The 23,950-nt window shown below is 55.1% G+C and overlaps 6 protein-coding genes across 6 annotated transcripts; 1 reads left to right on the forward strand and 5 right to left on the reverse strand.

Moving 5' to 3' along the window:
• Positions 1 to 371: 371 nt before the first annotated feature.
• On the reverse strand, positions 372 to 6,580 carry DICSQDRAFT_86426 (WD40 repeat-like protein). The gene is made up of 13 exons (XM_007365856.1): positions 6,267 to 6,580; positions 5,567 to 6,206; positions 5,469 to 5,519; positions 5,362 to 5,418; positions 5,231 to 5,306; positions 5,078 to 5,176; positions 2,096 to 5,014; positions 1,879 to 2,041; positions 1,747 to 1,822; positions 1,632 to 1,690; positions 1,539 to 1,578; positions 824 to 1,487; positions 372 to 767 (listed from the first exon to the last, which is right to left on the reverse strand). Exons 2-7 carry the CDS (start codon positions 6,116 to 6,118, stop codon positions 3,840 to 3,842), a joined length of 2,010 nt encoding a protein of 669 aa, XP_007365918.1. The 5' UTR covers positions 6,119 to 6,206; positions 6,267 to 6,580; the 3' UTR covers positions 372 to 767; positions 824 to 1,487; positions 1,539 to 1,578; positions 1,632 to 1,690; positions 1,747 to 1,822; positions 1,879 to 2,041; positions 2,096 to 3,839.
• A 1,001-nt stretch (positions 6,581 to 7,581) lies between these two features.
• Positions 7,582 to 9,575, forward strand: DICSQDRAFT_127136 (uncharacterized protein; the record flags this gene model as incomplete). The annotated part of the gene is made up of 9 exons (XM_007365857.1): positions 7,582 to 7,889; positions 7,954 to 8,513; positions 8,556 to 8,569; positions 8,625 to 8,666; positions 8,717 to 8,773; positions 8,827 to 8,902; positions 8,956 to 9,365; positions 9,401 to 9,482; positions 9,553 to 9,575. 9 exons carry the CDS (start codon positions 7,582 to 7,584, stop codon positions 9,573 to 9,575), a joined length of 1,572 nt encoding a protein of 523 aa, XP_007365919.1.
• Positions 9,576 to 12,667: 3,092 nt separating this feature from the next.
• On the reverse strand, positions 12,668 to 13,796 carry DICSQDRAFT_155200 (uncharacterized protein). The gene is made up of 3 exons (XM_007365858.1): positions 13,564 to 13,796; positions 13,176 to 13,439; positions 12,668 to 12,881 (listed from the first exon to the last, which is right to left on the reverse strand). The coding sequence occupies exons 1-2, from the start codon at positions 13,621 to 13,623 to the stop codon at positions 13,200 to 13,202; spliced, it is 300 nt and encodes a 99-aa protein (XP_007365920.1). The 5' UTR covers positions 13,624 to 13,796; the 3' UTR covers positions 12,668 to 12,881; positions 13,176 to 13,199.
• Positions 13,797 to 14,348: 552 nt separating this feature from the next.
• On the reverse strand, positions 14,349 to 15,643 carry DICSQDRAFT_170223 (uncharacterized protein; the record flags this gene model as incomplete). The annotated part of the gene is made up of 6 exons (XM_007365859.1): positions 14,349 to 14,440; positions 14,492 to 14,576; positions 14,631 to 14,687; positions 14,744 to 14,785; positions 14,839 to 15,361; positions 15,438 to 15,643. The coding sequence occupies 6 exons, from the start codon at positions 15,641 to 15,643 to the stop codon at positions 14,349 to 14,351; spliced, it is 1,005 nt and encodes a 334-aa protein (XP_007365921.1).
• A 1,926-nt stretch (positions 15,644 to 17,569) lies between these two features.
• Positions 17,570 to 19,465, reverse strand: DICSQDRAFT_127138 (WD40 repeat-like protein; the record flags this gene model as incomplete). Its single annotated transcript, XM_007365860.1, has 4 exons — positions 17,570 to 18,726; positions 18,775 to 18,987; positions 19,196 to 19,283; positions 19,358 to 19,465. 4 exons carry the CDS (start codon positions 19,463 to 19,465, stop codon positions 17,570 to 17,572), a joined length of 1,566 nt encoding a protein of 521 aa, XP_007365922.1.
• Positions 19,466 to 20,921: 1,456 nt separating this feature from the next.
• DICSQDRAFT_127139 (uncharacterized protein) lies at positions 20,922 to 23,359 on the reverse strand (the record flags this gene model as incomplete). The annotated part of the gene is made up of 5 exons (XM_007365861.1): positions 20,922 to 21,015; positions 21,044 to 21,071; positions 21,237 to 21,331; positions 21,377 to 21,825; positions 21,884 to 23,359. 5 exons carry the CDS (start codon positions 23,357 to 23,359, stop codon positions 20,922 to 20,924), a joined length of 2,142 nt encoding a protein of 713 aa, XP_007365923.1.
• Between the last annotated feature and the right edge of the window lie 591 nt (positions 23,360 to 23,950).

Raw genomic sequence — 23,950 nt, forward strand, 5'->3', positions numbered from 1 at the left:
ATGACTACCCTGCTTTTCGTCTTTCCAATGTCGCTGGAGTCTGCGTTGTTCTCGTGCTACTTCTGAGAAGGTCATTGCTAGGTGCTGGCGCCTTTTTCAGTCAATTGGATTGGAGGCGCCGCTCAGTAACCCCACGAGTCCCCGCTGGACTGCTGCTTTTCGGGATCGTCATGGTAGATCACTATGCACCTGAGCGACATCGACTCCGCGCATTCAGATCCTTGGTACTGATAATTTTTTTTAGGACTGATGCCCTCTGCGAAGGTCTTCTAGCGCGTAGCTACCTGGACAGGCACAGCCTATGCCCTCCACGCGCTGAACAGCGTGTCGAAGAAGCACTCATATAAGGTTCAAACGCCCGAGTACCCACACTGCCTACAAATCTAGTATAATAGCCCCTTCCTGCGTCTACTAGTCTTGTCCATTATGCCACCCCCACAACAAAACCCTTGGAATATCTACGCCGAGCAGCTGTTCCCCATGGGCTTCGGCTACCCGCTCTGGATCCCGGAGCCGAGCAGAGACCGTGGACGACAGGTCTACATTGGAGATGTGGGATGGATCAAGCAAGGCGAGTTCCGTGCTCTCTTCAACTGCATGAAGCCAGAGGACGATCCCGTCAATGAGGAGAAGGGCGTCCCCTTGGATTTTCAGTTGTTCAATCCCAAGAACGTCTCTATCGGACGATGTGAGAGGATCGGTCAGAAGGTCGTCGCCAGCTCCAGTATACGTACGATCGAGGCTCAAGGAGATGTGGGTGCTAACGCGTGAGTGTTATCACCCTCGATGCTGCACTTCTCCCATCTGACGTCTTGGATCCTAGTGGCGGGCTACCCGCAGTTGCGGGAGCTGGTTTCTCTTTCAAATCTACCTCTGATTCCGGGGCATTCGTCATGCTCGCGCCTCCGGGTATCGCCGAGGATATCGAGTCCAAGCGACACATCGTCAACCACATGCGGGAGAATTTCACTCGCTGGCTCGAATTTGCGAACGCTTCCAGCAGCTGGGGCCTTGATCTTAATGAACAACAGATGCTCTTTGTCTGCGGCACCCTCAAGACGACGCATTGGGCAGTCGCAGCATTCCAAGGGAACGTGTTTCGTAGTAAGGAGGGATACGTTTCGGGCGATTTCGGTCCCACCGCGAGCGCAGGCTTCTCCGTGAAGATATCGAACGAATTCCTACCTGCGAACTTCTATCGCACTGGCCCCCCGCGGCGGGACAGCTGGGCAGATTTGTCGCGTCAAGCGTCGTATCCCGGCTATCCGAGCCCTAGCGACGCCGCCATTCAAGGCCCGAGCCAGTGCTTGTTCATCCACTATTACAAGATGAAGCGTCGATTCTGGCTTCGGCAGCAACCGATGCAGGCTACGGCCGGTCCTCATCAACTGCCTCCTGGGCCAGACAACTCGGGATTGGGCGCGCCGATGGTCGGCGCCCGTGGTTCCTCCCCATATGACTTTGAACCTGATGGAGTGCAAGAAGAGGTATGTGTCAGTGTGCTCCACGCATGCGCCGCGCTCATCGACAATGTTAAGACTTACGATCCTGTGGACCACCTTCTGACGTACATCCTAGAGGTACGAATTTGCTTCAGTTCGCCCTGCGATCCGGCACTAACGACTCGAGACAGAATTCTGAAGCCGCTATGGCAGTTGCATCAGATCTGGATTTGATTGCGCTCTTCATGGTAGGTAGGTAGTTGTGCTTCTGGGGAACTATACTGAACCATGCTCGCTTTGCTAGAATCGGAAGTTCCCTGAGGACGTCCCGGAAGCGATCGCACAGCTAGGACCAAGCATTGAAGTTGACGAGTACGGAGGTATACTGGCGCCTTCGATCGTGACGAACATGAACTGATCTCAATCTCGGATATAGTGGGGACGGTATCGGTGAACTATACATTCTTGCGGAAACGTAGGACTAGGCAGGAGGAAGATGCCGAAGATCGATTACGCGAAGAAAAGCGTGGCAGGTACTTGGGCGACGAGGTTCCTCACGATAACGATCACGTGCCCATGGAGTTCGCTGGCCCTTCTCAAGGCAAGTCCTCGCGATAGTGGATAGAAAGAAGCGCGTACTGACATTGCAATCCAGCCTACGGCCGCTGGGATCCTGCTGGATCGTCAGCCGCACCTTCCTACGGCGGAATGGGTGACCCCTCGATGTACTCTCATGGATACCAGTACCCTCAAGGAATGCAACATCCGCAAGGGATGCCACTTCAATTGGGTGTGGAATATCAGCACGGCATGCCTTACCAGCAGGACATGTACTCCCAGGGAATGAGTCCCCTAGTTGCTGTTTCCATGCTCGATACGCCACGATCACCGCAGGGCGCGTACCCTCCAGGGATACCTTTGTCAACGCCCATGGGGTATTTGCCTGCAGATCGCATTCATCCGGCCCAGAATCCTCCACTCCCACCTGCGAATCCTCCGCTACTATCGCATGGAGGGATGGCTCCTCCACCTCCACCTCCGCCTTACCCTCAGAATACCAATGACGATGAGGAGATGGGAGACGGTGGCAGTAAGGCGGAAGGCAAACGTCCGGACTTCAACGCCCCAACGAGCATACACGACGGGTCCGTCACCGCACTCGCCTACTCTGCGGACGGCAAGTACGTCGCGAGTGGATCAGAGGACACGACGATCATCATCTGGGATGCCCTTACGAACAGCGTGCGGCACAAGGTGCCCATCCCCCCCGAGATCGGCCACACGGACACGATCTCCGCGCTAGCGTTCTCACGCGATAACATCTACCTCGCATCGGCTTCGCATGACGAGGGGGTCATCATCTGGGCCGTCGCGAATGGCAGATTGCACTTGAGGATTCAGCCTGACCATGCTATCCATTCGCTCGTGTACACACCTGACGGGCGATTCCTCATCGGAGGTGCCAGCGACGGAACGCTATACCTGTGGAACGCCCAGACGTACGAGGAGGTTCGGACGCTCGACAAGAACACTGCGGTCGTAACCTTCGTCATCTTCTCGCCCGACGGCCGACTCATGGCTACTGGTGGCACCGAGAGCGTGTGCACCATCTGGGAGACGGCGAAGCTCGAGGATGGAGAGCCCTTGAACGTGCTCGAGGGACACCGCGGCATGGTCTGTGCCGCCGCGTTTTCGCCAGATAATCGCCGTATCATCACTGCGTCCGACGATGGCAGTAGTCGTATTTGGAACGCGGAGACGGGTGAGGCGCTCGTCATTCTGCACGAGCACACTGGCCCAGTCTGGACGGTCGCCTTCTCGCCCGACGGCAAGCGCATCGCGTCTGGCTCGAGTGACTCGACGGTGAAGATCTGCGACTCCTTCACTGGAGACAGACAGCTCTCACTCGACGGGCATGACAGCATGATCAATGCGGTTGAGTTCTCGCCTAATGGCAAGTTCATCGCTTCCGCCGCGTCCGACAACACGGTGCGACTCTGGAATGCCAGTGACGGGTCGAGCCACACGACGTACAATGAGCACAATGACAATGTTACGTCGGTCATGTTCTCGTCCGATGGATCGACGCTCGCATCCGGCTCGCACGATGGAACGGTGCACATCCGGCGCCTCTTGATGTAGCAATAGGGACGTCTTCAGGGCACTAGTGGCAGGATCTTTGGCCCGTATCTCATTGACTATGTTATATGATGGCATGCCAAAGGGTTGATCGATGTTGCTTGTACACGATATCCTCATTATATATATGTACGTGAAGTAGACCGAAACCAAGTGGGAATAGACGAAATGGGCTAAGGTCAGGGGCCACAGTTGCTGTATAACATGGAGCGAGAGGGAAGTGAACATAGGAGATGGGATCTAGTAATGTTTTGTCCCTCAATCCAGCTTGACGAAGTCCTTGAGCACACGAATGCGGACAGTCCCATCGTCCGAACCAGACGACAAAGTCACCCCATCGGGGGAGAATACCACGTGCGTTACCTTATCGTTGTGCTCGTTGAACGTCTTCATGTTTGTCCCGTCCTTCTTCCGCCAAAACCGTACAGTGTTGTCCGACGACGCTGATGCAATATATCGCCCATCCGGCGAGAGGGACGCTGCGTTCACCATGCTGTCGTGACCCTCCATAATGGCGACTCGTTTGCTGCTGAATGAGTCACAGATCTTCAGTGTCGAGTCGCTCGAACCGGACAGGATCTCCTTCCCGTCCTCAGTGAACGCCACAACCCACACGGGCCCGTGATGCTCATGCAGCACCACCAGCTCCTCACCCGTCTCGACCTTCCAGACACGCACGCTTCCGTCATCCGAAGCCGTCGCGATACGGTTGTCTACTGGATCGAATGCAGCGGTCCACACCATCCCGCGGTGGCCGGTCAACTCCTTGTGCAACGTGCCCGTGTCCACGTTCCACAGGCGGCAGTTGTAGTCCGCGCCACCCGAGGCGAGGTACTGGCCGTTGTGCGAGAATAGCACGAAGGTGACCATGGCGTTATGACCCTCGAGCAAGTGCAAGCACTCGTAATTCTGCGCGTCCCAGATACGGACGGTCATATCGTCCGAGCCCGACCCGAGTTTGGTGCCATCTGGAGACCAGACGACGGTGTGAACCGCCTCCGTATGGCCCCCGAGCGTCCCGAGATGCTCTCCGCCATCGACATTCCAGATCATGATCCTTCCCTCGCCGCCAGATGATGCCAGGCGCGCGCTGTCTGGGGAGAATGCGAGGTGCCAGACGATGTCGCCGTGCGACTCCCACTTCCGAACAACCGACTGTTCCTCAGTGTCCCACAGGATGATCATTGTGTCGTCGGATCCGCTCGCGACCCACTTGCTGTCAGGCGAGACAGCGAGGGCGGTGATGGATCCAGTGTGGCCGTTGGCGGCGGGCTCCCAGACAGCCATCTGGGCCTTCCTGCGCTCCGCAGCTTCAGGATCGTCCTCGTCTTCGTCCTCGGGGTCTTGTTCAAGAGGATTCTGATGATCGAAGGAGGTGGTTTCCGTCTCTGGGCCGCCTAACGTCGCTTGCAGCTCTTCAGACCCAGAGTGAGCTGTACAATGTAATGGGTGTCAGGTGGGCGAGGGTGATGGAGGGTTCATCATTCAATACCTACCACCCGCTTCGTTAATATCGCCTTCTGTCCTCGTTAATATGGCAGTCTCTGAGGCAAGTTGTTTGTCTAGCCAAGTCGTGTCGACAGAGACCGTTCCCACTATGAGACGAACATCAGCGACAGGTAAGATCATCACGGTAGAGGGGCAATCACCTCCACTCTCGTCTACCTCGACTTCGGGCTGGAGTTCCTCCAAGCCAGCATATATGTCTTCAGGTACGCCTTCTTCCTACTCGTACAAGCCTAGTGAGTTGTGGTTTATCACAAGCATTGCAGGTACTCACTCCAAAAATTGCGATGAGATCTCTGTCGGATGCAATTGCCATGTCCGCTTCCGAGTGCTGTGTATCTCACTCAATAGCATGGAGTATGACAGGTATGATAAACGTACTGCGAGGATGTAGTCGAGTAAATACGCGACTGGATTGTACGATGTGTACGTCTGAAGCGACATCAGCAGGAGGGAAGAGATAAAAGATAGTCGCTTACCGATAGTGCCTCATCGTCCGAGCCTGATTCGCCACCTATGGGTTCATTACCCTCGGGGTCAGGTCCGCCGGGTGGAAGTTGGTGTGGACCGGCCGCCCCTTGCATAACTCGGTTGAACCAGAGCCGCTTCTTCGCCGTGAAGTAGTTGAAGAAGAGACACTGATCCCTTGTCTCCTCCGTCGATGTCGTCGACGGAAGGCTCGCTTGTTGGTTCGTGAGCAGACCAACGGCTGGCGCCTTCGACTTTGGATCGGTGATCGGCCCCTTATTGTACCAGCTATATGGTAAGTTTTGCTCTTCGACCGAAACTTTGAGATCGAGGCTCGCCATATTCGGCACCTGGACTGTCACCGACGCCTGCTTGTTCTTGTGGCTCCCGGCCCACGCCGAGCTCGCCCACCTCGTCGTCTTCACTGTACCCGACACGAACCGCAGATCCTCCTGCTTGATAGTTAGGCCGCACTCCTCGCTATTGGCGTACTCGGACCAACTCTCGAAGTGAGTACGCAAATAGGTGATAATGTGTCGTCTCTGAGTGAATTTCGTCTGCATTGCGGGAGGTTCTAAAACTAGGACAGCGCCTGTGTCCTGAGAGCACGAGAAGGAGAGGCCACCTCCGGCACTCACTAGCGCAGCGGGACTATACCGTGCCGTCAGTCATGTCCAGAAGCAGTCGTAAGAAAGGCTGGAGATGCTGTACCTCGCATTTGCATCTCCCGAAACAGACACGTTTGAAATGTGCTGACTCGCGACGTATGGTTTGATGATGACGGCCTCGGGTTGAGTCTCGTGCAAATTCTTCGGGTTGAAACGCACAAAACCCTCGGGCACCCTACCCACGTTGAAAGGATCGTCTTCTGCTTTCCTAGCGTTGAAGAGATGACGAAATCTCCCTTCGTCAACCCATCCCACTGAGCCAAGCTCGACCTCCCGAGGACCATACTCTTTGTCTAACTCAGGAGATGCGTGCCAGAGTGGATACCCGTAGTGTTTGAAAAGCGTTCTAGCATAAATTTGCCAGGGGGCAGTGCGGGGGTCGGAGGGGGACATGGCGTCGATACAGGCAAGTAAGACTGTAGGTCGTCAGTAGAGCTGATTGAGGTCAATATATGGGCGGTAAGACAACGGCGATGGGCAGATTCGAGCGATAGTCGGATGTAACCTTATATCGATAGAGAAGGCGCACCGCCATTCGCACGAGACCACCATGAGAAACACGAGTTACACTGGATCGAGCATACTTGAGCAAACGGCCAGATGCAGACTTGCCGTCGTCAACCTCATATTGACACCGTCGAGGAGCGGAGGCGAAGCCAGCGATACTTTTGGTTGACCTAGGCAAAGAATCAGAGATGTTTTGTGTGAAAGAGCGTATTGAGGGCAGTCATGGGAAAGCGGCCAAATCGCAGACGCACGAGATGGCTGCAGACTGCCAAATGCCAGCGCGCCTGGATGACACACAAGCGCGCGGCAAACACCGGAGGCATTGGACTGACTCTAGGACGACGTGTCCCATCGTAGAGGCATCGTGATATGAGCCACGTTAAGACAACCATGCCTCGCCGCGTCCCACGTTTATCCCACGCCAGCCGCACACTGTACAGTGAACGAACCAGCATATAACACGGTTTTATCAAATCTCCCAAGGGGGATCGCGATGGGATGCACAACCAGGCGATTATCCTATAGTGGCTCTGATTACGATGGGGTTGCGATGGGACACGATGTGCCACAGGTCGATGTCCCCAGTGTAATACCCTGAAGATCATTGTGAGCAGGATGAGCTTCAGCCTTCCCAGTCGAATCGGAAAACTTCCGCCGAGTCTGTGCTTTCTCGGAGAACGCCGGTCCCTCACGTTATCAGATCTGAGTACAATGGAACAACTTAGCTTTGCCTCACTTTGACCGCGGCTACTGAAGATCCCGAAGCTAATGGTATCGGGCCGACTCGTTCTTCTTCTACATGACTGTTGCTTCTAGCCATGACCTCAGCACCCTGGAATCTCTACGCTAAAATGCTGTATCCTCATCAATTGGGATATCCAGTCTGGAATCCTGATACGTCAACTGGCGAGGTGTTCGTGGGAGACGTGGGTTGGATGGAAAAAGGGGGATTCAATTCGCTGTTCAACATACTGTCTTCTGAAGATGACCCAATTCACTTCGAAAGGGGCGTCCCTCCGGAGTTTGAACCATCGACCCTCATTCAAGTGACATCGCCGGATCGAGCTGTAGCTACTCATGCAGTGGACTCTGCCCCCGTCCGATTCACGGCGCAATTCAACGAAGACTTGAGAAGCCTCGGATCATGGTTTGAGATGCGGTGAGTGGGTCTTTCGGGTATACATGCACCGAGTCACGTCATATGCACATCGAAACTATCATAGGGCTTCACAGCCTGCAATTCATTTCAAGTACAAACCTCGAGAAGGCCCCGGAGCGTTTCTGATTTTCGATGTCGACGCAATGAACGAGAAGACACTCCAGAAACGGCATGTGATCAGTTATATGAGCAAGCACTTCCATGAGTGGGTCGGGTTCGCCAACACGGTAGCTGGACGGACTCGTACGTTCAAGGAGGAAGACATGATGTTAATATCCGGAACAACGAAGGTCAGACAATGGGCGCTCGGTGTTTGGACTCCGGATATGTGCGGAGAGCCGGCCGAGGGAGTACCCGACCTCCACGGGCAGTTTGATACCACTTCGACCTCAGATTCTATTGTCATGATCAATGGCAACATCCTGCCTTCTACTCACTATCACCAGGGGCCGAAACTCCGGGTAATCGACTCCGACTCTCCAGAGTCCCGATACCGCAGTCAATCTGTTTTCTTGAACTACTACCGGATTCGGCCGAGGAGACTTGAGCAAAGTGTTCCTCAATTCTTACAGGCCGCGGCGGGTCCTCATGATCTGCCGCCCGGGGGAAAGGATCCCGAAGTCGGTACGTCCCAACACGTAGAAGATGTACCACCGCTTTCGGAAGGATCGGAAGAAGAGGTGCGTGTTATTTACCTATAGCCGGAGTCGATCAAATCTGATGCAATATGAACAGACATACGACCCCGTAGCACACCTAGTCGATTACATACTCGACGTGCGTATCCGGCCTATAATATCATTGTCCTATCTCACTCATTTTTGCAGCACACGAATGCGGGCGTCGCCATTGCTTGTGACGCTGACATCATGCCCATCTTGCCGGTAAATGTCATCTTTATCCGTGGCTGGATCAAATCACAAATCAATTGCAGTAGGACTCCGGACTACCAGACAATATCCCTGAATTTCTGAACCTTATCGCACCACCGGTTCAAGTCGATCAAGACGGAGGTTCGTAGGTTAGATTGTTCACAGCACTCGTGAGGGTTTACAATTATTTTCAGTTGGGACTATCGCCTGGGACGCCGCACTCAATTCGTCGAGCGATGCGATTCTCAGTGCTCGTGCTCGCCTCCAGAAATATGTCTCCCTTCGTCACTCTCAATCTCACGATGACACGCCAATGGGTTCAATCAGGGTTGCACCTGATACATCCGAAGGACGTTGCCAGAGGGGCACCGGAACGCATCCTGCACAACCACCTCTCTCACACGATCATTTACACCTCAACCACGCATTCTACTCGAACATAGTCGCGGGTATCACTATGATCAAATGCGGTCCATGGTCGCCAATTTTATCTGGCTACGTCAATGCGCTGCGTATCATTAAATTTACCTTGCGCGCCTGGTTCGACTTGCGCTCCAGAGAAGGGAAGCGAGCACAGGAGGTGGCGAGCAAGGAAGAAGACAAAGTAAGTGTGGTCTGCGACATCTTCTCAAAAGGTAGTTGACTCAGGACGGCGAGCAGATATGTGCTTTTCACAGGAGCTTGGGAGGTTCAGGTGGAATCAAGACGGTTCTTGATCAGGGTGAGTACACCTCAACATCTCCATACAAAAAGTTGAACCCTCATAGTTATGGCATGTCGAATTTGTGCAGCTCCTGAGGTGAACGCGACGTAGCGACATTTACAAATTTGAAGTTCCTGGATAGTATGCCCGATGCTTGTCTGACGTCGACTGCTCACTGATATCACAGTGCTTTTTCCCGTACCGCATCATACATACTGATACCGATCCATCTCAACAATTTCCTTTCTTCCGAGTACTGTATGAATTGACGTCGAGTACCGTAATAGATATTTCGATATCCTGGGGAAACGGTCAACAAACGGTACCTCGGTACATACAACTAGCTGCAATCGGTCCGGCTAACGAAATAGTCAGATGGATACATGAAAATCATGGAATGCAGCGAGCGAAACAACAATGATACCGACGACGATGTCTAATTTGAGACGAGAACTCCGGTCGTCCCCATCACGTACAGTTGTGAAAACAGTGATTATCGTCCCACCCCTGGTCCGTTGGCCTTGAATTCTGGGTGACACAACTTAGTAATGCATACCATCATATGTGCCAAGCTTCACGGAGACAGCTTTCCAAGGGATTGTTGGAGGCATTTCTGTCGTGTTCGTGTTTTCTCTTGATCACAGCTACTCCTGGCTAGATCTCTCTCCCAAATTCAAGCCGATACGTCTAGCTGTTTGTAAGGCAGTTGGCGAGTACACAGACAATGTATCTCACTTGCCTGAAATTCAAGACACTGAGAGTATGGAAGTAGAGGGCAAACGGTGTAGGGTCACGGTGCTACGTCCATTTTCAAGTTGATGTGAACTGCCAGACGCCGAGACCGGATGTGCTCCGAACGCCGTTCCATCCCTCGCAAAGTAGTATAACCAAACATGGCTAGGAGTAACGAGGAAATGTACCTCTGTGTAACATGTAGAATCCCGGTATGTGAGAGGGACTCAGGGGGACAAGCAAAACAGTAGAGATGCTTCGCAACCATGTTTGTGTGATCGTGTTAATCTGACAACGTGAGAGTGAAAATTCTCATCCAATAGATAACAGGTAGCACCACGAGCCAGGCCACGAGACAGAGGTTACCAGGATGCGTTTCAGATTATATCGGTCACTGACGTTTGGGCGCAACCAAACCATAGCAGCGGTGGAGTCGCCCCATTGACAGTATCAGTATCATCATGGCCCCGACATCTCCTTGGCACATCTACGGTGAACAGCTCTTCTGGGCAGGATACGGTTATCCCTTGTGGGTTCCAGACGGAGAGGGAGGCGAGCTGTTCATTGGGGACGTCGGATGGATGCGACAAGGCGAATTCCGGCCACTCTTCAATTCGAGGGAGGATACGGACGACCCGATTCATTTCGACAAAGGAGTGCCTCAGAACTTCACTGTGCTAGATCGCCTCAAGCTAGGAGTAACAGGGAGAGAACATCCTATCAAACACCATTTTGTCTGCGGCCAGAATCTATGACAAGAGGTGTTGAAAGGTCCGAAACAGTGCGTGAATATCCGCTCTTTGGCTTCGTTACTGGTATGACACTCCAACTCAGCCGATCGCCCGTGAGATATGCTTTCGATCCAGAAGGTCCCTCAGGGGCCTGTCTTTTCCTCCCCTGTCCTCCGATAACAGAAAGCATCACGGCGGGGAGATATATCAAGTCGTACATGCGCGAAAACTTCTCTAATTGGGTCGAGTTCGCGAATGCATTGGATGGGTGGGGTCTGAGCCTTACGGACCGGGACATCCTCTTCATATCAGGAACAACCAAAACGACGCACTGGAAGGTAGCTGCGTGGTCAGAGGACATCGTGAAGTGAAAAGGAGACGACAAAGGGGTCTCCGGGACTTTCAATCCGTCCGCACCTGCAAATATCTCCGTCATTGTCGATGGCCAATTCGTACCTCCCACCCATGTCAAAACTGGACCCGCGGGAAGAGATCCAGAGTCTCAATCCCCGGCAGCGAGCCACTCGGATCAATGTGTGTTCATCAGTTACTTCAAGATGAAGCGTAAATCGGGTTCTACACCGATTGAGTATATGCGGGCGGCAGCGGGTCCACACGATCTTCCGCCGGGTCCGGGGGATCGAGGATCTGACTGTGTTCCGGCAACTAGAGGGGTCAATGAGAGCGATGACAGCAACAAAAAGGTACGTGACATAGCAGCGATTTAGACTCGTCTCAGTGACGCCGAATCAGACGTACGACCCAGTGGTGGATCTGCTGGACTACATACTCGAAGTGCGCATCGACCGCAAACTTATTAACGGGACCAGTGAAGCATACGGATGCTGAGGTAGCCATCGCTTCCAACTTAGACTTCGCCCCCCTGTTGCCGGTAAGCTGATTGTACATATATACACTCGAATTCAGTCCCTCAGCTGGCTATCACAGATGAGCCCAGTGCCTCCAGATGTCCCCAAATTCCTGAGACGAACAAGACCACCAGTCGCTGTAGATGAACACGGAGGTGAGTTCGTCTCCTGAAGTTACACGACTGTTCACGTTCTAATGTCTGACATGACAATTCATCACAGTCGGTACCATTGCGTGGGATCTGGAACCCAGTGCCTCGAGCGCAATTCTGCGCGCCCATACTCCGAGTCAACACACAGCAGACATTCCGATCTGTGGATCCGGAGACCATCCACTACGTCAAGCTGCTACCAAGCTTGAAACCATGAAGTATGACGCACCGACGAGTGCCCCTCATGTTTCGCCACGTCTTGTGCGCGATCACGACTTCCTGAGGCGTGCATTTTACAAGAACATCGCGTTCGGGGTGGCTGCAGTAAAACGTGCCCCGATGCCTCCAATCAAGCTTGGCGACGATGACGGGCTGCGCTCGCTCATCGTCGCCTTGCTTGCTCGCTCTGATTTGTGCTTCGGGGGATGGGAGCGAACCCAACAGTCGGGAAGCAAGGGAGAAGAGGGAATCACTATCACGTTCAGCATCTTCTCGACGAGCGGCCGCATCGTGACAGCGGACGGGACGGAGCAGACATGTACGCTTCGAAGGGCTTAGGGAGTTCAGGTGGATTTTGGATGGATTTGGTCTGGATTAGTGTACGTCAGTGTTGCCCGTGCATAATGCTGGTAGTCAAGACGTCTCGGGTTTGCACAGGTATTGAGGGGTAAACGACGGAGTGGGTTTGGGACGGCTGGCATTCATGAAGTTCTGAGCAGGTGATTCAGGCCGTTTAACGGGCACAGCTGACACAGTCATGCGTCGCAAGCTAGAGTGCATGTAGCGACGAAATGACGTGAGATCGAATAGGAAGACTTATTTTACGAAGAGAGTCGCATGCGACGCCGTACATGTGCCCTGTCTTCACAGCGAGCACCGACTGCGCGGTCTATGTGCGGTCCAAGTCCTGTCACGTCGTCCGCTTGATCAGTTCTGCAGAAAGGCGGGTAAGTGCGCTGGTCTTCGGATCAATGCACAAGAGACGAAAAACCCCGATGGCGAACTTGTTCAGTACGGGAACAGCATAAGCGGCATGTGTAGGGTGCTCGTCGTACTCTCTCCTAGGTGCCACGTCCCTCCAGCTCATGGTTCTTCTTCCCGACCGCGCGAGGACCACGATTGTCCGCCCGAGTTTCATGTGAAACGAGCGCTGCTCGCGAATCCGAACACACACAGGCTTCGCGGGACGGGGTTCTCAACACCGACAAAGCATTACGAAACACTCACGATCTCGACCGTCTTCCTGCGCTCTTAGCGCCTCCCTCCAAGAGGCTCGCGATCGTCTGCCCGGCCTCGGATAGCATCTTCTTGAGCGCGCTCATCCAATCCGTCCGAGAGCGCTATCGGCTCGCGTTCGGATTCTTCTGTATCATCCATTGATACCGGGATACATAAGGGAGATGCGAATGACTGTGGGAGAGGCGGAGGAGAACGAGCGGGAAGGGCCACGATGGTGAGTGCGGCGGAAATAGAGACGGAGGGAGCATGTAGCTGCAAGCGAGACGGGAGATGTCAGACAGCGCATGAAGATGAACGCGGCACTAAGGAAGAGAGCTGCGTACTATGGAAAGGGTATCCGGGGATGATAGGCAGGGGGTGGCTGAAGGGGTCTCACCTGTATCTCTGAAAAGCCGAGCTGGTCGAGCGGGGACATGCAGCGACAGGAACAGCTCATAGTCCAAGGGTGATGGACTGGGTTCTGTGCCAGTGACAGAGATACAGGAAAGCCAATTGCGCGTCAGATCCAGAGACGAGGCATTGAGACGAGAGGCACAGTGTCAAGTGGGAGGTTTCAGCAGAAAGCGATCATCGCTGGTCTTTCCGAGCCAGCATCCGGTATACGAGCGAAGGAGCAGGGCGGGGATGCGACGGACTGAGATGCGGCACAGGACTGACCATTTGACACGCCACCTGCTCTACGGGATAGTTGTGGCATGAGAGCAGTGCTGCCTGTGAAACTGCCGAGCCGCATCTAGATTGACGATGAAGGCGAGGAGGTATGTAGGTGGGTTAGGGTTCCTAAACCCCTAAGCAGCCTAGAAACGAGCTAGATCATGTTCTTGTACATTGTCAGAGTATTTGGCGGGATGGTGCTCTAGATACAGAAAACGGTCTTCCGATCGCGCTTTCTAGCAGTTGTTTATAGGCGTCGAACAAGCGTACCGCGAAATGGTTGGCCGACAAAAGTCAAACACCCATCTTCTTGAGGCAAATTTGTTGAAGATAGTAGTATTAAGTCCAAAATACACAGGTACCAAAGTAAACAGCCTGTGTCCCTCGCAGTTCTCGTACAATTTAGTCGAATATGACAGTATCGATCGAAGTTCCGCCCAGTCAACCACCGGGCCGCAGCTTGGCACTCGACCGCGCTCGTCGTCTCCAGACTTGGCCTTTATGACCTTACATGTGGTCCTGAGGCGGCTTTACCCAAACCCAGTCATCGTCCACTTTCATACGTGCATTCTTCCGCTGTAAGCGCTGCACAGTACCGACTGTAGCAAAATGAGTAGACTGTATGCGATCCTTAGTGTATCATTGCTCACCCTGTTCGAGATCCCTGACGATCGCCGTGCACACCCCCTTGCTGATCAGCAAGGTACGGATGTCATCTGGGACGGCCTGCCGGTACTATTCCATATTTCGTTCAGGATAGACAACGGATTATGGCATCTTCTCACGTACCTCAAGAAATTTGTACACGTCCGAATCGGACGCCACTGCGATATTTACTCTCTCGTCCTAGGTAGTAAAATCAGCACAGAAAGAGCATAGATAATCTGCATAGATAGCGTCACCTCAAGTATATAGTCCAGCAGGGCGTTGACGGGGTCAGCAAACTAGAATCGTGTCACCGATTCGACTTTTTGAGATTCGGATTGATGCGACGTACCGTTGGCCTTGGCACCCAGACCCAAGGTGACTCCTTGAGGACGGATGTCTGTTGCGACAGCGTGCCCTCTGAGCCGCGTTCCGAGGGGCCGTGGTTTTTGGGTCGCCTCTTGATCTTATAGTAGTTCATGAAGACGCAGTGGTGCGACACCGGAGAGGATGGATAGAAGTGGGGAATCTCAGATTGCTGGGGTTGGCCCGCAGCGAACTTGAAGACAGCGGGGTCTCCTTCCGTTTGAGGTGTCGTCATGATGGATGTGGGGACGTCGACGTTTCCACGGATGTATTGACTCTGATAGAGGTTGCGGGTAAACTGAGTTGTCCAGGTAGCACCCGTCACGAACATGATGTCTTCGTCCTTGAGCTCTGAGTCTCCGATGCTGTTCGCTAAGGCCAGCCATTTATCGATCTTCTCGTGCATGTATCGGACTATATGCCACTTATTGTTGAAGAAATACGTGGTGCTTCCTGCCGGGAGCTTGAGAATAGCACCTTGGTCTGAGCCTTGCTCTGGGATACGTCCACTGACCACACGACAGGCGACGGATGGGTGATTAGCGATGGCTATATGACAGCAGTTTATGGATGTACTCAGCTTACCGGGATGCGAATTTCACGAAGCCATTTTCGGGATTGAAGCTTTCCAACTCCCGGGGACGGTCTTTGTCCGTTCTAACGGAAACGCACGGGCCGAACCTGTCTCTGAGCTCCTTCAAAGGAGAGGGAACTTCGTTCGAGTCCGTTCCCTCCCCTGTTCCAGAGCAGAAAAGAGGCCGAAATTTGCCATCCTCGAGGAATCCCACCATGCCGACACATCTATGGGACGAGTGTTGACGGTCGCCACAATCTATGGTTGTATCCCATAAGGGATAGCCACAATGAAGCGGATACAGCATCTTGGCGTAGAAATCCCTTGGAGGTAGCTGTGGCGCTTGCATTGTCGCAGTGGCGAATGAGTTGTTCGACATATACGGAAGAGAAAATGAGCTGGGATGGTGAAAGAGTGAGGTTGAGAGATGACGTGCTGTTGGACGATGAAGACTAGGAATGTGTTCATTGGATCAACGGAGTTTATAATGATTCCAGTGGCTCTACCCTGATGAAACGCGTGCCCCGCAAGCTTGAGACGCTCTCGCCCATCATCACAAGAAAGCCCAGATGTGGACATGGTGGTACTGCTCAGAAAGGTGATACAAGCATGTAGACAAACATCGCCGCGAAGACACAGGGACGACGGCCCGATCCAGAATCGCACGGCGCGACTGGGCGGCCCGTCGGTCCGGTCCATCTTTCCGACCCGAGAGGCTTGCTCGCTTGCTATCGACCGCACTGTCGTCTCTTCCATCGCTCTAGCAAAGTCTTGTATGCGTCTGCAGCGACGACACACACCCTCTTCGCCCCAGTTCTCGCCAAATCCTTCCTGTGCGGTCTCTGTTCTGTTCTGTACTGGGGCCGGCAGAACGTCACCCCCCGGTACGCAGTGTCCTCTAACGCTCAGGCTCTACAATCCTCCTCCAACATACGGAACAAACTCTTGTCCACCTACCATCTACCGACCACCGTATCGTCAGACGAATCATCCTACGGTCCTTCCCTCGGACGTTGTGCAGACGACTCTCGTTCCTTCATCCTCCATGTCGTCATTGCCCATTCTCGTGCGCGAGGACACTGCAAGTCGAACCGGGAGATCCCCTTGCATTCCAACCGAGCTCTCTTCCGCAGATGACCCCGCGTCCCAAGTCACCTGAGTTCTTCCCACTCCCCGTCTCTTTGCTGACGCGCTTTATAAGAGCGCTCTTGGTATCCAGTCTCCCAACGACGCAAACGACGTCTCTTCGGAGATCCTTCGAACCGATACATCTCATCACTTGGTGTCCATAACTTCTCGCTCAAGGTATGTACGCTTTGCCTCATGCGCCTGCCGTCCCACCCTCCAGCCCCTTAGGTCACGGCGGCAAACATGTCAGCGTCGCACAGAGATGTGCTTGACCCCAGGACCCCGAAAGTCGGCAGCGGTGACTTCTTCTAATGGCTCAGGCTTTCTCTCTATTTCAGTTTCCAGAGTTCTGGCTCTAGTGAATTCTACAATGCCTGAAGTTATGACATGCAATCGGTAGGGAAACCATAGACTCTCTCACGCTTGACCCCCGGTGTCATCAGTCCCTCGCCCATCTCTGGCGTCGCAGACTTACCTCCGGCGCAGGGCGACTTGGAAACTCCAGCCCAAGGTCGTTACCGGGACCACGACCGCTTAGCGCGACGTATCGGCCAAATGCTCCATCGAGGGCGACAACTCGAACTCGAGGGACGAGCTCATCACCTTTCTTGGCGTCTCGAAGGACGAGGTAGCTACTCTCGCCGCAGAGGCCAGAACGAACCTGAGAAGGCTGCAGTGCAGTGGAGAAGGCGAACCTCCCCATCGAGCAGCACGGCACAGAGACCTTTTTTTCGGGCCCTGTTTGCTCGTACGCCGGAGTAGAGCATGATCGCTGCTCGCTAGGCTGACGGCCATTCGACCACATCACCGCGTCCAGCTTGTTCGGCGACAACAATTTCATCGGTGTGCCCCAGGGCCACGCCGCAGTTGACTTATCGCGCGCACTGCTCGGGCTGACAGCACTCGTGTTCCTCAATGGAATCTATTGCCACTGGCTAGTATCGCATGAATACATTGAACTTTGTTATTTACATTGTCTCTAGCAGAGAAATGGAAGAGTTATGGGTGCCTTGTCTCAGACGTCAGGCCAACCTCGAATGAGATGCTTCAGAGGGTGCATGTGCACCGCTCCGAATGTGTCTGCGGACACCAGTACTCGCCCATCCTGCGAGAACCCGAGGTACGAGGTGTCACCAACCTCCAATGAGTGGAATGCGACGGCGATTACACGCGCACCGTCGTCGGTGCGCCAAATCCTGACACCGTCTTTGCTAGCGGTCGCTATGTGGCGCCCATCCGGAGAAAAGCAAGCGGCCTGGGTCATCCCCCATGGTTGGCAGGAATGGGAAGGCGGTGAGAGCAGCTCGTGGCCGCGACCAGTGTTCATATCCCAAACCTGAGCCGGAGACGAGGAATCGCAGTTGTAGTACAAGACCAAACAGCCAAAGGGAGAAAATACAACGGTACCGGGAGGTCGGCTATAGGTATCCCTCAAGATGGTTTTCCGGACGATAAGCTTTCCTGTCCTGACGTCCCAAAGTCGGATGAGGTCGCGGGCGGTTGGGAGGAAAGAGACGGCAGCCAGGAGCTTGCTGTTCGGGCTGAATACAGCGGTGGTCATCGAGAAGGAAGCATCTTCCTCATTTTGTCTGAGAATTTTCCAAGGACATCCGCAAGATATGTCCCAAATGACTTTTTCTCGAGGAAAACCATTCTGCTCTAGAAAGAGCCATCGGCCATCAGGCGAGCAGAGCCACTCGCCATACCGTGGTAGAAGAAAGAAGGAGGCATCGCCGTTCGTCGGACGGAAGTTGTGGAGTGGAAAGCAACGTATTTCTTGAAGCGTCTCGGTGTCCCAGAGGCGCACGATACCGTCGTTCGCCACCGAAACGAGTGTGATGCCGGCCGATTGCCACGCGAACGTGGCCACTGTGCTGTCGTGCACAAGGTCTGCATGGCGCTTATCTATGTCTGTAACCTCGGCGTCCCATATCTTGATGGTTTTGCCAGCCCCGGAAGACGCGAGCCATCGACCTTTGGGAGAAAATGCAATGGAGACCGTTCCGGATTCTACACTGGCACTGTCGTCGATGATCCAATCCCGCATCGCAGAGTGATACCCCAGTTCCCACAGAATTACAGTCCTGTCCTGTGCGGCTGTCGCAATCCACTTCCCGTCCGGAGAGAATGACACGGAACAGACTTGCGCATCATGTCCCACTTCAACACCTTCTTGAATACAATCAATATCATATATCAGAAAGAAGAAGCAAGACGGACCGGGGCATATATCCGTCAGGGTCTGTGCCGTCAAGCGAGGGAATATGTCTCTGACACGCTCGCGATACCATCGAGCCCGATTTCTCTTCTGATGAGGCATGCAGAACGACACCCTCAAAAGCCGTAGCTCCGCGATCTCTTCATCCAGAGCCTGTACGCCTTCGATGCTGGTGGCAGGAGAAGAGAGTCCCAGCAAAGATCTTGGGCCGCATCCTAAGAAGTGAATGTTAACATGAAGTTGAGAAGAGTTCTCGGACGTCCTCAGAGTTGTTACGATGTTTGAAGAAGATTTTACAATGCTGTTAGAGGTGTATGGTGTCGCGTATGTGATGTTCGAGAGCTTGGGAGATCGCGCGAGATTGAACGTGCTGCCTGGATGATGATGAGCAGGGAACGCCTTTCGTTGGATCGCCTCACTAACCTTCACTCGCAGATAGAGTGAGGTCCTGCAACGTATTGCCGGTATATTCCAGAAGCCAATTGATCACATCGGAGTCAATCCCATCGACCTGTTGAATATATTCACAATGAGTCGACGTCGTCAGAATTTACACTGACGTAGTGTCCCGACCGACATACTCACCGTGAGACGTACGATAGGCGGGGGGCATTTCGCCACTGGTGGGTACCTCTTCAGCGATGCGAAGCAGGAGGTAGCGACATGAAGAGCGCGAAGCCGAGGGAAGGCCATGATAATCCGACCGAGCTCCACAGGCGACTTGAAGACGATCCCTTGGAGGCAGAGGGTCTCTATGGCCGTGACGCTGGTTCGAATAACCTTGAGCAGCGTCGGATGGAAGGCAACAAAGAGTTTAGGACGGGCCCGGGATGGCATTGAAATCGTGAGAGTGTGAAGTTTTGGTAGCTGCGACATCGTTCTGAAGTACGACGGCATAAAAACATCTACTTCTCCCCCTAGGGCGACAGCGAAGATGAACTGTTTGAGAGGAGGGTTCCGTGCAAGGAATACGCCAAAGGAGTATATTTCGTCCTGGGATTTGAGAGAAATCGACCTCAGGCGATGATATCGGCTACGTGGGAGTAGAATGCGGCAGGTAAGAGATAATGCACACAGAGACGTGAGGTCACTATGCAGTAAATCGATGATATTTTCGAGGATGTCGAAGGGGAACGCGGGGGTATGTCGAGTGATAGCCATGGTAGAAGGAAGCGAAAACTGGGAACACTGCATCCCTATGGTTCAGCAAGAAGGGTCCCTCGCTCCTGTGTCGGGCCCGCAGATATACATGCAGTACCCGCTCTGCGGACCGGCTTGAACTCCGCCCAGCCGTCGGCGAGTGCGGTTGATAGGTTGCTGGGAGAACTCATAAAGCTCCGGACAGAACCTTATACGACAGTCCAGGGACGGGGACTCCCTGCTTGATCGCATATGTTCGCAGGACTAGTTTCCAACCCTCAGAATCCGTTCGCGAACGATGTCCTGGTTGGGAACGGCGGACAAGAGGTTACCAACTTCTCTTATTGAATTGAAGCGTGACTGCACACGCACCTTTCCTTCGGATGCCATGGAGCCCCCGGGGCCGGTCTCGAATGGTCCTGTGGACGAAGGGAAGCATCATGAGGCGGCTGTGCATGTTCCCGTCAAGACGAGCACATGTCCATTGGCTGGCAGTATCCGGGAGACAGTCAACGCGATCCATCGACTGGGATGGCCCGCAGTCGCGCTCATACTGGACATCCATGACGAGCGCAGTTGTAGGTAGAGGCGTCGACGACACGCAAATTCGAGGGACATTCCACGCAATCCATAGTAATCACATTGATCGTCGCTTCTCATGTCGATCGCGACTCGAGAGAATGGGCGCGCGCCTGAATCGAGGAACGGTCGGATGCTTTGTACTGCAACCGTCGTCGAATTTACCGTTTCGAGTTATCGGTACCGCCGGAGACCGTGCTATGAATGACGTAGCCGTCGTGCTGCGCTCACATGCACCGTTTCTATGCACAGCTCCAGTCAGCGATAATAGAGTGTCAGAATAAAGTGCCGAAAGGCCCGTACCGAAACAGCATATCTCATACGATGGCAGATACACTGAAGGAAGACGTATCTCTCACAGGATCAGCAGTTCCACACTTTCTTTATTGACGGACCATCGTCGAGGCGAGCAATTAACACGGGATTACACTCACCACGAGTTACCTGGCTGTTGTGCACGAGGGAACGGAGCTGACTCTGGCCCAAAGTACCATGTGTACTGACATGGCAGTATACGAGCACCACTGATGGACTGGTGGCATGTCAACGCACCTTTCGCCGATCTTTGCTGAATGATAGTCTGCAACCCGGCAAGTAGGAGCGAGTGCACGGCAGGCGATGTCACAGCCCAGCACACATACACTCAACCTGGTTAACATGCATGATCGACTCCCGCTCACAATTCATTCGAGTCTGGGCACTCCCCACCCGCATGTCACCGACCTCGCAGGGCGGGCCAACTCACAGAAAACCGTGTTGACGACGAGGGAGACCGTGTGACGGCCGCCTGCGCCATTCGCCAGCGGTAAGAAAGATGATAGAGAGCAAGCCGACTCGCACCTATTACTAACGATACAATACAGCACTTCTCAAGTCCAAGCTCACGTATACCGGACCTGGTCCACGAAACTCAGCCCCGCGTCCGCCATCACCGTCTCCGCCATGCCCGGGCTCAGCGGGTCGAGGCACAACCAGCCCTCGGCGCGCTCGACGCGGAAGAACCGCCGCTCGCGATCGTACCGTCGGGTGCCCCAGGGCTGCGGCGGCCGCGACATCTCTTGCGCGGAGGCGGGCCCGGGGAGCTCGTCGTGCAGGATCTCGATGAACATGTAGCGGAGGAGGGGGAGCTGCTCCGCGACGCGCCGCGCGAACGCCTCCGCGCGCGACGTCTGCGCGGGGTCGCCGTGCGGCGCGTGCCCGGGCTGGCCGTCGTCGTCATCCTCCTGGTCGTCGTCGAGCGGCACGCGGTCGAAGGGGACCGACGTCCTGTCCCAGTGCAGGACGAACGTCGTGAGCGTGTTCGCGAGCGGGATGAGCATCGCCAGGATATCGCGCTGCCGTCGAACGCGAACGGGTCAGTCTCGAGCGCGCGAAGGGCCGAACGGTACTCACGGTGACGTGCTCCCACCTGCCCGGCTCCTCGACCCTCAGCACGAGCTCGCTCACGCCCGCCCAGACGGCTTCCCCGACCCCGTCGCCGCCGAAGATCGACTTGAGCCCGTCGCGGCCGGTGTCGCGTTCCTTGCCCTTCCACTTCGCGCGCCCCTTCGCAGCAGGCGGGCCCTTGGCGGCCGTCTTGTCCTTGCCCCGGACCTGCATCGTGCCCGGGGCCCACCAGCCGCGGCCGAGGCCGATCGTGACAGTCGTCGGCATGATGTCGGCGAGCAGCGTGCGCACGGCCCAGGCCTCCTCCGCGCCCTCGCTCGGGGGCGTGAGCGAGCCGACCTCGAAGCGGCGCACGGTGCAGGTGAGGCCGAGGGCGTAGAGCCCGGGGGCGAAGCCGCGCACGGAGAGGAGGGGCGGGAAGGAGCTGTAGACCTGGCTCGTGCGGTTCGTCTCGCGCGTCGCGTGGATGCACGGCATCGGGGGGCGCATGCGGCGCGGGGTCAGATAGGAGAGGGGGTTTGGGGACGCGGGGCGATCGGCGGTGCCTGGGGAGGGAGGAGTGGAGGGAGGCGTGGCGGCGTCCGCGACGGTGGTCGTTTGGGGTGGCGGCGCGCGGAGGCCGCACCCGTCGAACGGGGTGTAGACGTAGAGGTCTCTGAGGGCCGGGAACGCGTGCACGAGGGGGATGACGGTCGGGACGCCGGCGAGGCGGAGTGCGAGGGTCCTGACGGCGGGGTAGCGGATTTTGTCTGCGACGGTGACGATGATGGCGTTGCTGGAGCGCATGGTGCGGAGGGTGAGCATGCTGTTCTCGAGGAGCAAGACGGGATCCGGAAGGAGGGGGACGACGGCGAGGGCGGGGGTAGGAGGTGGAGGACCTGAAGGATTTGTGAGGGCGGGCGCGAAGTTGGGCGGTCTGTAACGTTTGGCGTAGGAGGCGCAGATGACGGAGTGTACCCAATCGTCGTCGAAATCGACTTGGGCTTCTTGGAGGGACGCCTTGAGGTCACCGAGGAGGGTGCAACCGCGGGGACCGACGCCGTGGATGGCGAGAGAGGTGAGATTGGAGAGCAAAGGGAGGACACGGGAGAGGTCGGGGTCGTGTGCGAGGAGAGCGTCGGTGTGGGTGATTCGGAGGTGGGTGAGGGTAGGAGAGCAGAGTTGGAGGATTCGGAGGAGAGGGAGAGAAGAAGAGAGTTGGGAGGGATGGAGATCGATTGTGAGTCTGCGGAGGGGCAAGGAGAGAGCGGGCCTTGGTGCACGGCAGGAGAATGGATAGCCGGGTGAGGAAGTGGTGCCGTTGTCGGGGACGCCGTCGTGGGCGTTGCACTGTTGAGGATGTTGAGACTCGTTTGAGCCATGGGAGGCGGGGTGGCAGAGTTGACGAGGGCGGTAGGCGGAAGATTTCTGGGCAAAAGCGGCAAAGGCTTGTATGGCGCGGGGAGAAGAGAGGGTGAGGGCTTGGGGATTGTCGGGGGCCATGGGGCCTAAGATGGAGGAATGAGGGGGATGAGAGAGAGCGGTGAGGAAGGCGTTGTCGCTAAGGGACTTTAGAGCGGTACAGGTGCGGGCGAGAACGGCGATGTCGCGGAGAGAGAGGGAGGAAACATAGGGGTGGGATAGGACAAAGACGAGAGCGTGGACGGCCAAGGAGGAATGTGGAGGGCATGGGGGTAGGGATTGGGCAAGAGACATTGGAGAGATGGAGACGAGCTCAAGAATGAGGCGGAGATGGACAAGGGTAGTGAGGCCGGCGCAGGAAGCGGGGGCCTGTAGCCTCTGGGACGACGAGCGGAGGACGAGGAAGGCGGAGTGCGGGCTGCGACGATGACGGCCAAGCTGGAGATTCCGAGCGCCGGTGTTTTCCGTCCGAGTCGCTGTCAACGACGGCGGCGGTTGTCAACGACGGCTGTCAACGACGGCTGTCAACGACGGCTGTCAACGACGGCTGTCAACGACGGCTGTCAACGACGGCTGTCAACGACGACGCGTCTTCTCTGTAGCTTTCTCGCTCAGAGAGACTCGCTCAGAGAGAGAGTGTGGTGATAACCATCTCGCTTATACCCAGCGAGC

Source organism: Dichomitus squalens (genome assembly GCF_000275845.1).
Source record: "Dichomitus squalens LYAD-421 SS1 unplaced genomic scaffold DICSQscaffold_14, whole genome shotgun sequence".
Lineage (NCBI taxonomy): Eukaryota > Fungi > Basidiomycota > Agaricomycetes > Polyporales > Polyporaceae > Dichomitus > Dichomitus squalens.

Excerpts from the sequence above, each read along its gene's own strand:
- DICSQDRAFT_86426 (XM_007365856.1), bottom strand. The coding sequence starts at position 6,118 with ATGCAGACGAAATTCACTCAGAGACGACACATTATCACCTATTTGCGT. Across the intron at positions 5,307-5,361 it reads ATCTCATCGCAATTTTTGGA|GAAGAAGGCGTACCTGAAGA; the intron begins GTGAGTACCTGC and ends TTGTACGAGTAG. Across the intron at positions 5,015-5,077 it reads CGATATTAACGAAGCGGGTG|CTCACTCTGGGTCTGAAGAG; the intron begins GTAGGTATTGAA and ends TACATTGTACAG.
- DICSQDRAFT_155200 (XM_007365858.1), bottom strand. The coding sequence starts at position 13,623 with ATGAGCTGTTCCTGTCGCTGCATGTCCCCGCTCGACCAGCTCGGCTTT. Across the intron at positions 13,440-13,563 it reads TCGGCTTTTCAGAGATACAG|CTACATGCTCCCTCCGTCTC; the intron begins GTGAGACCCCTT and ends TCTCGCTTGCAG.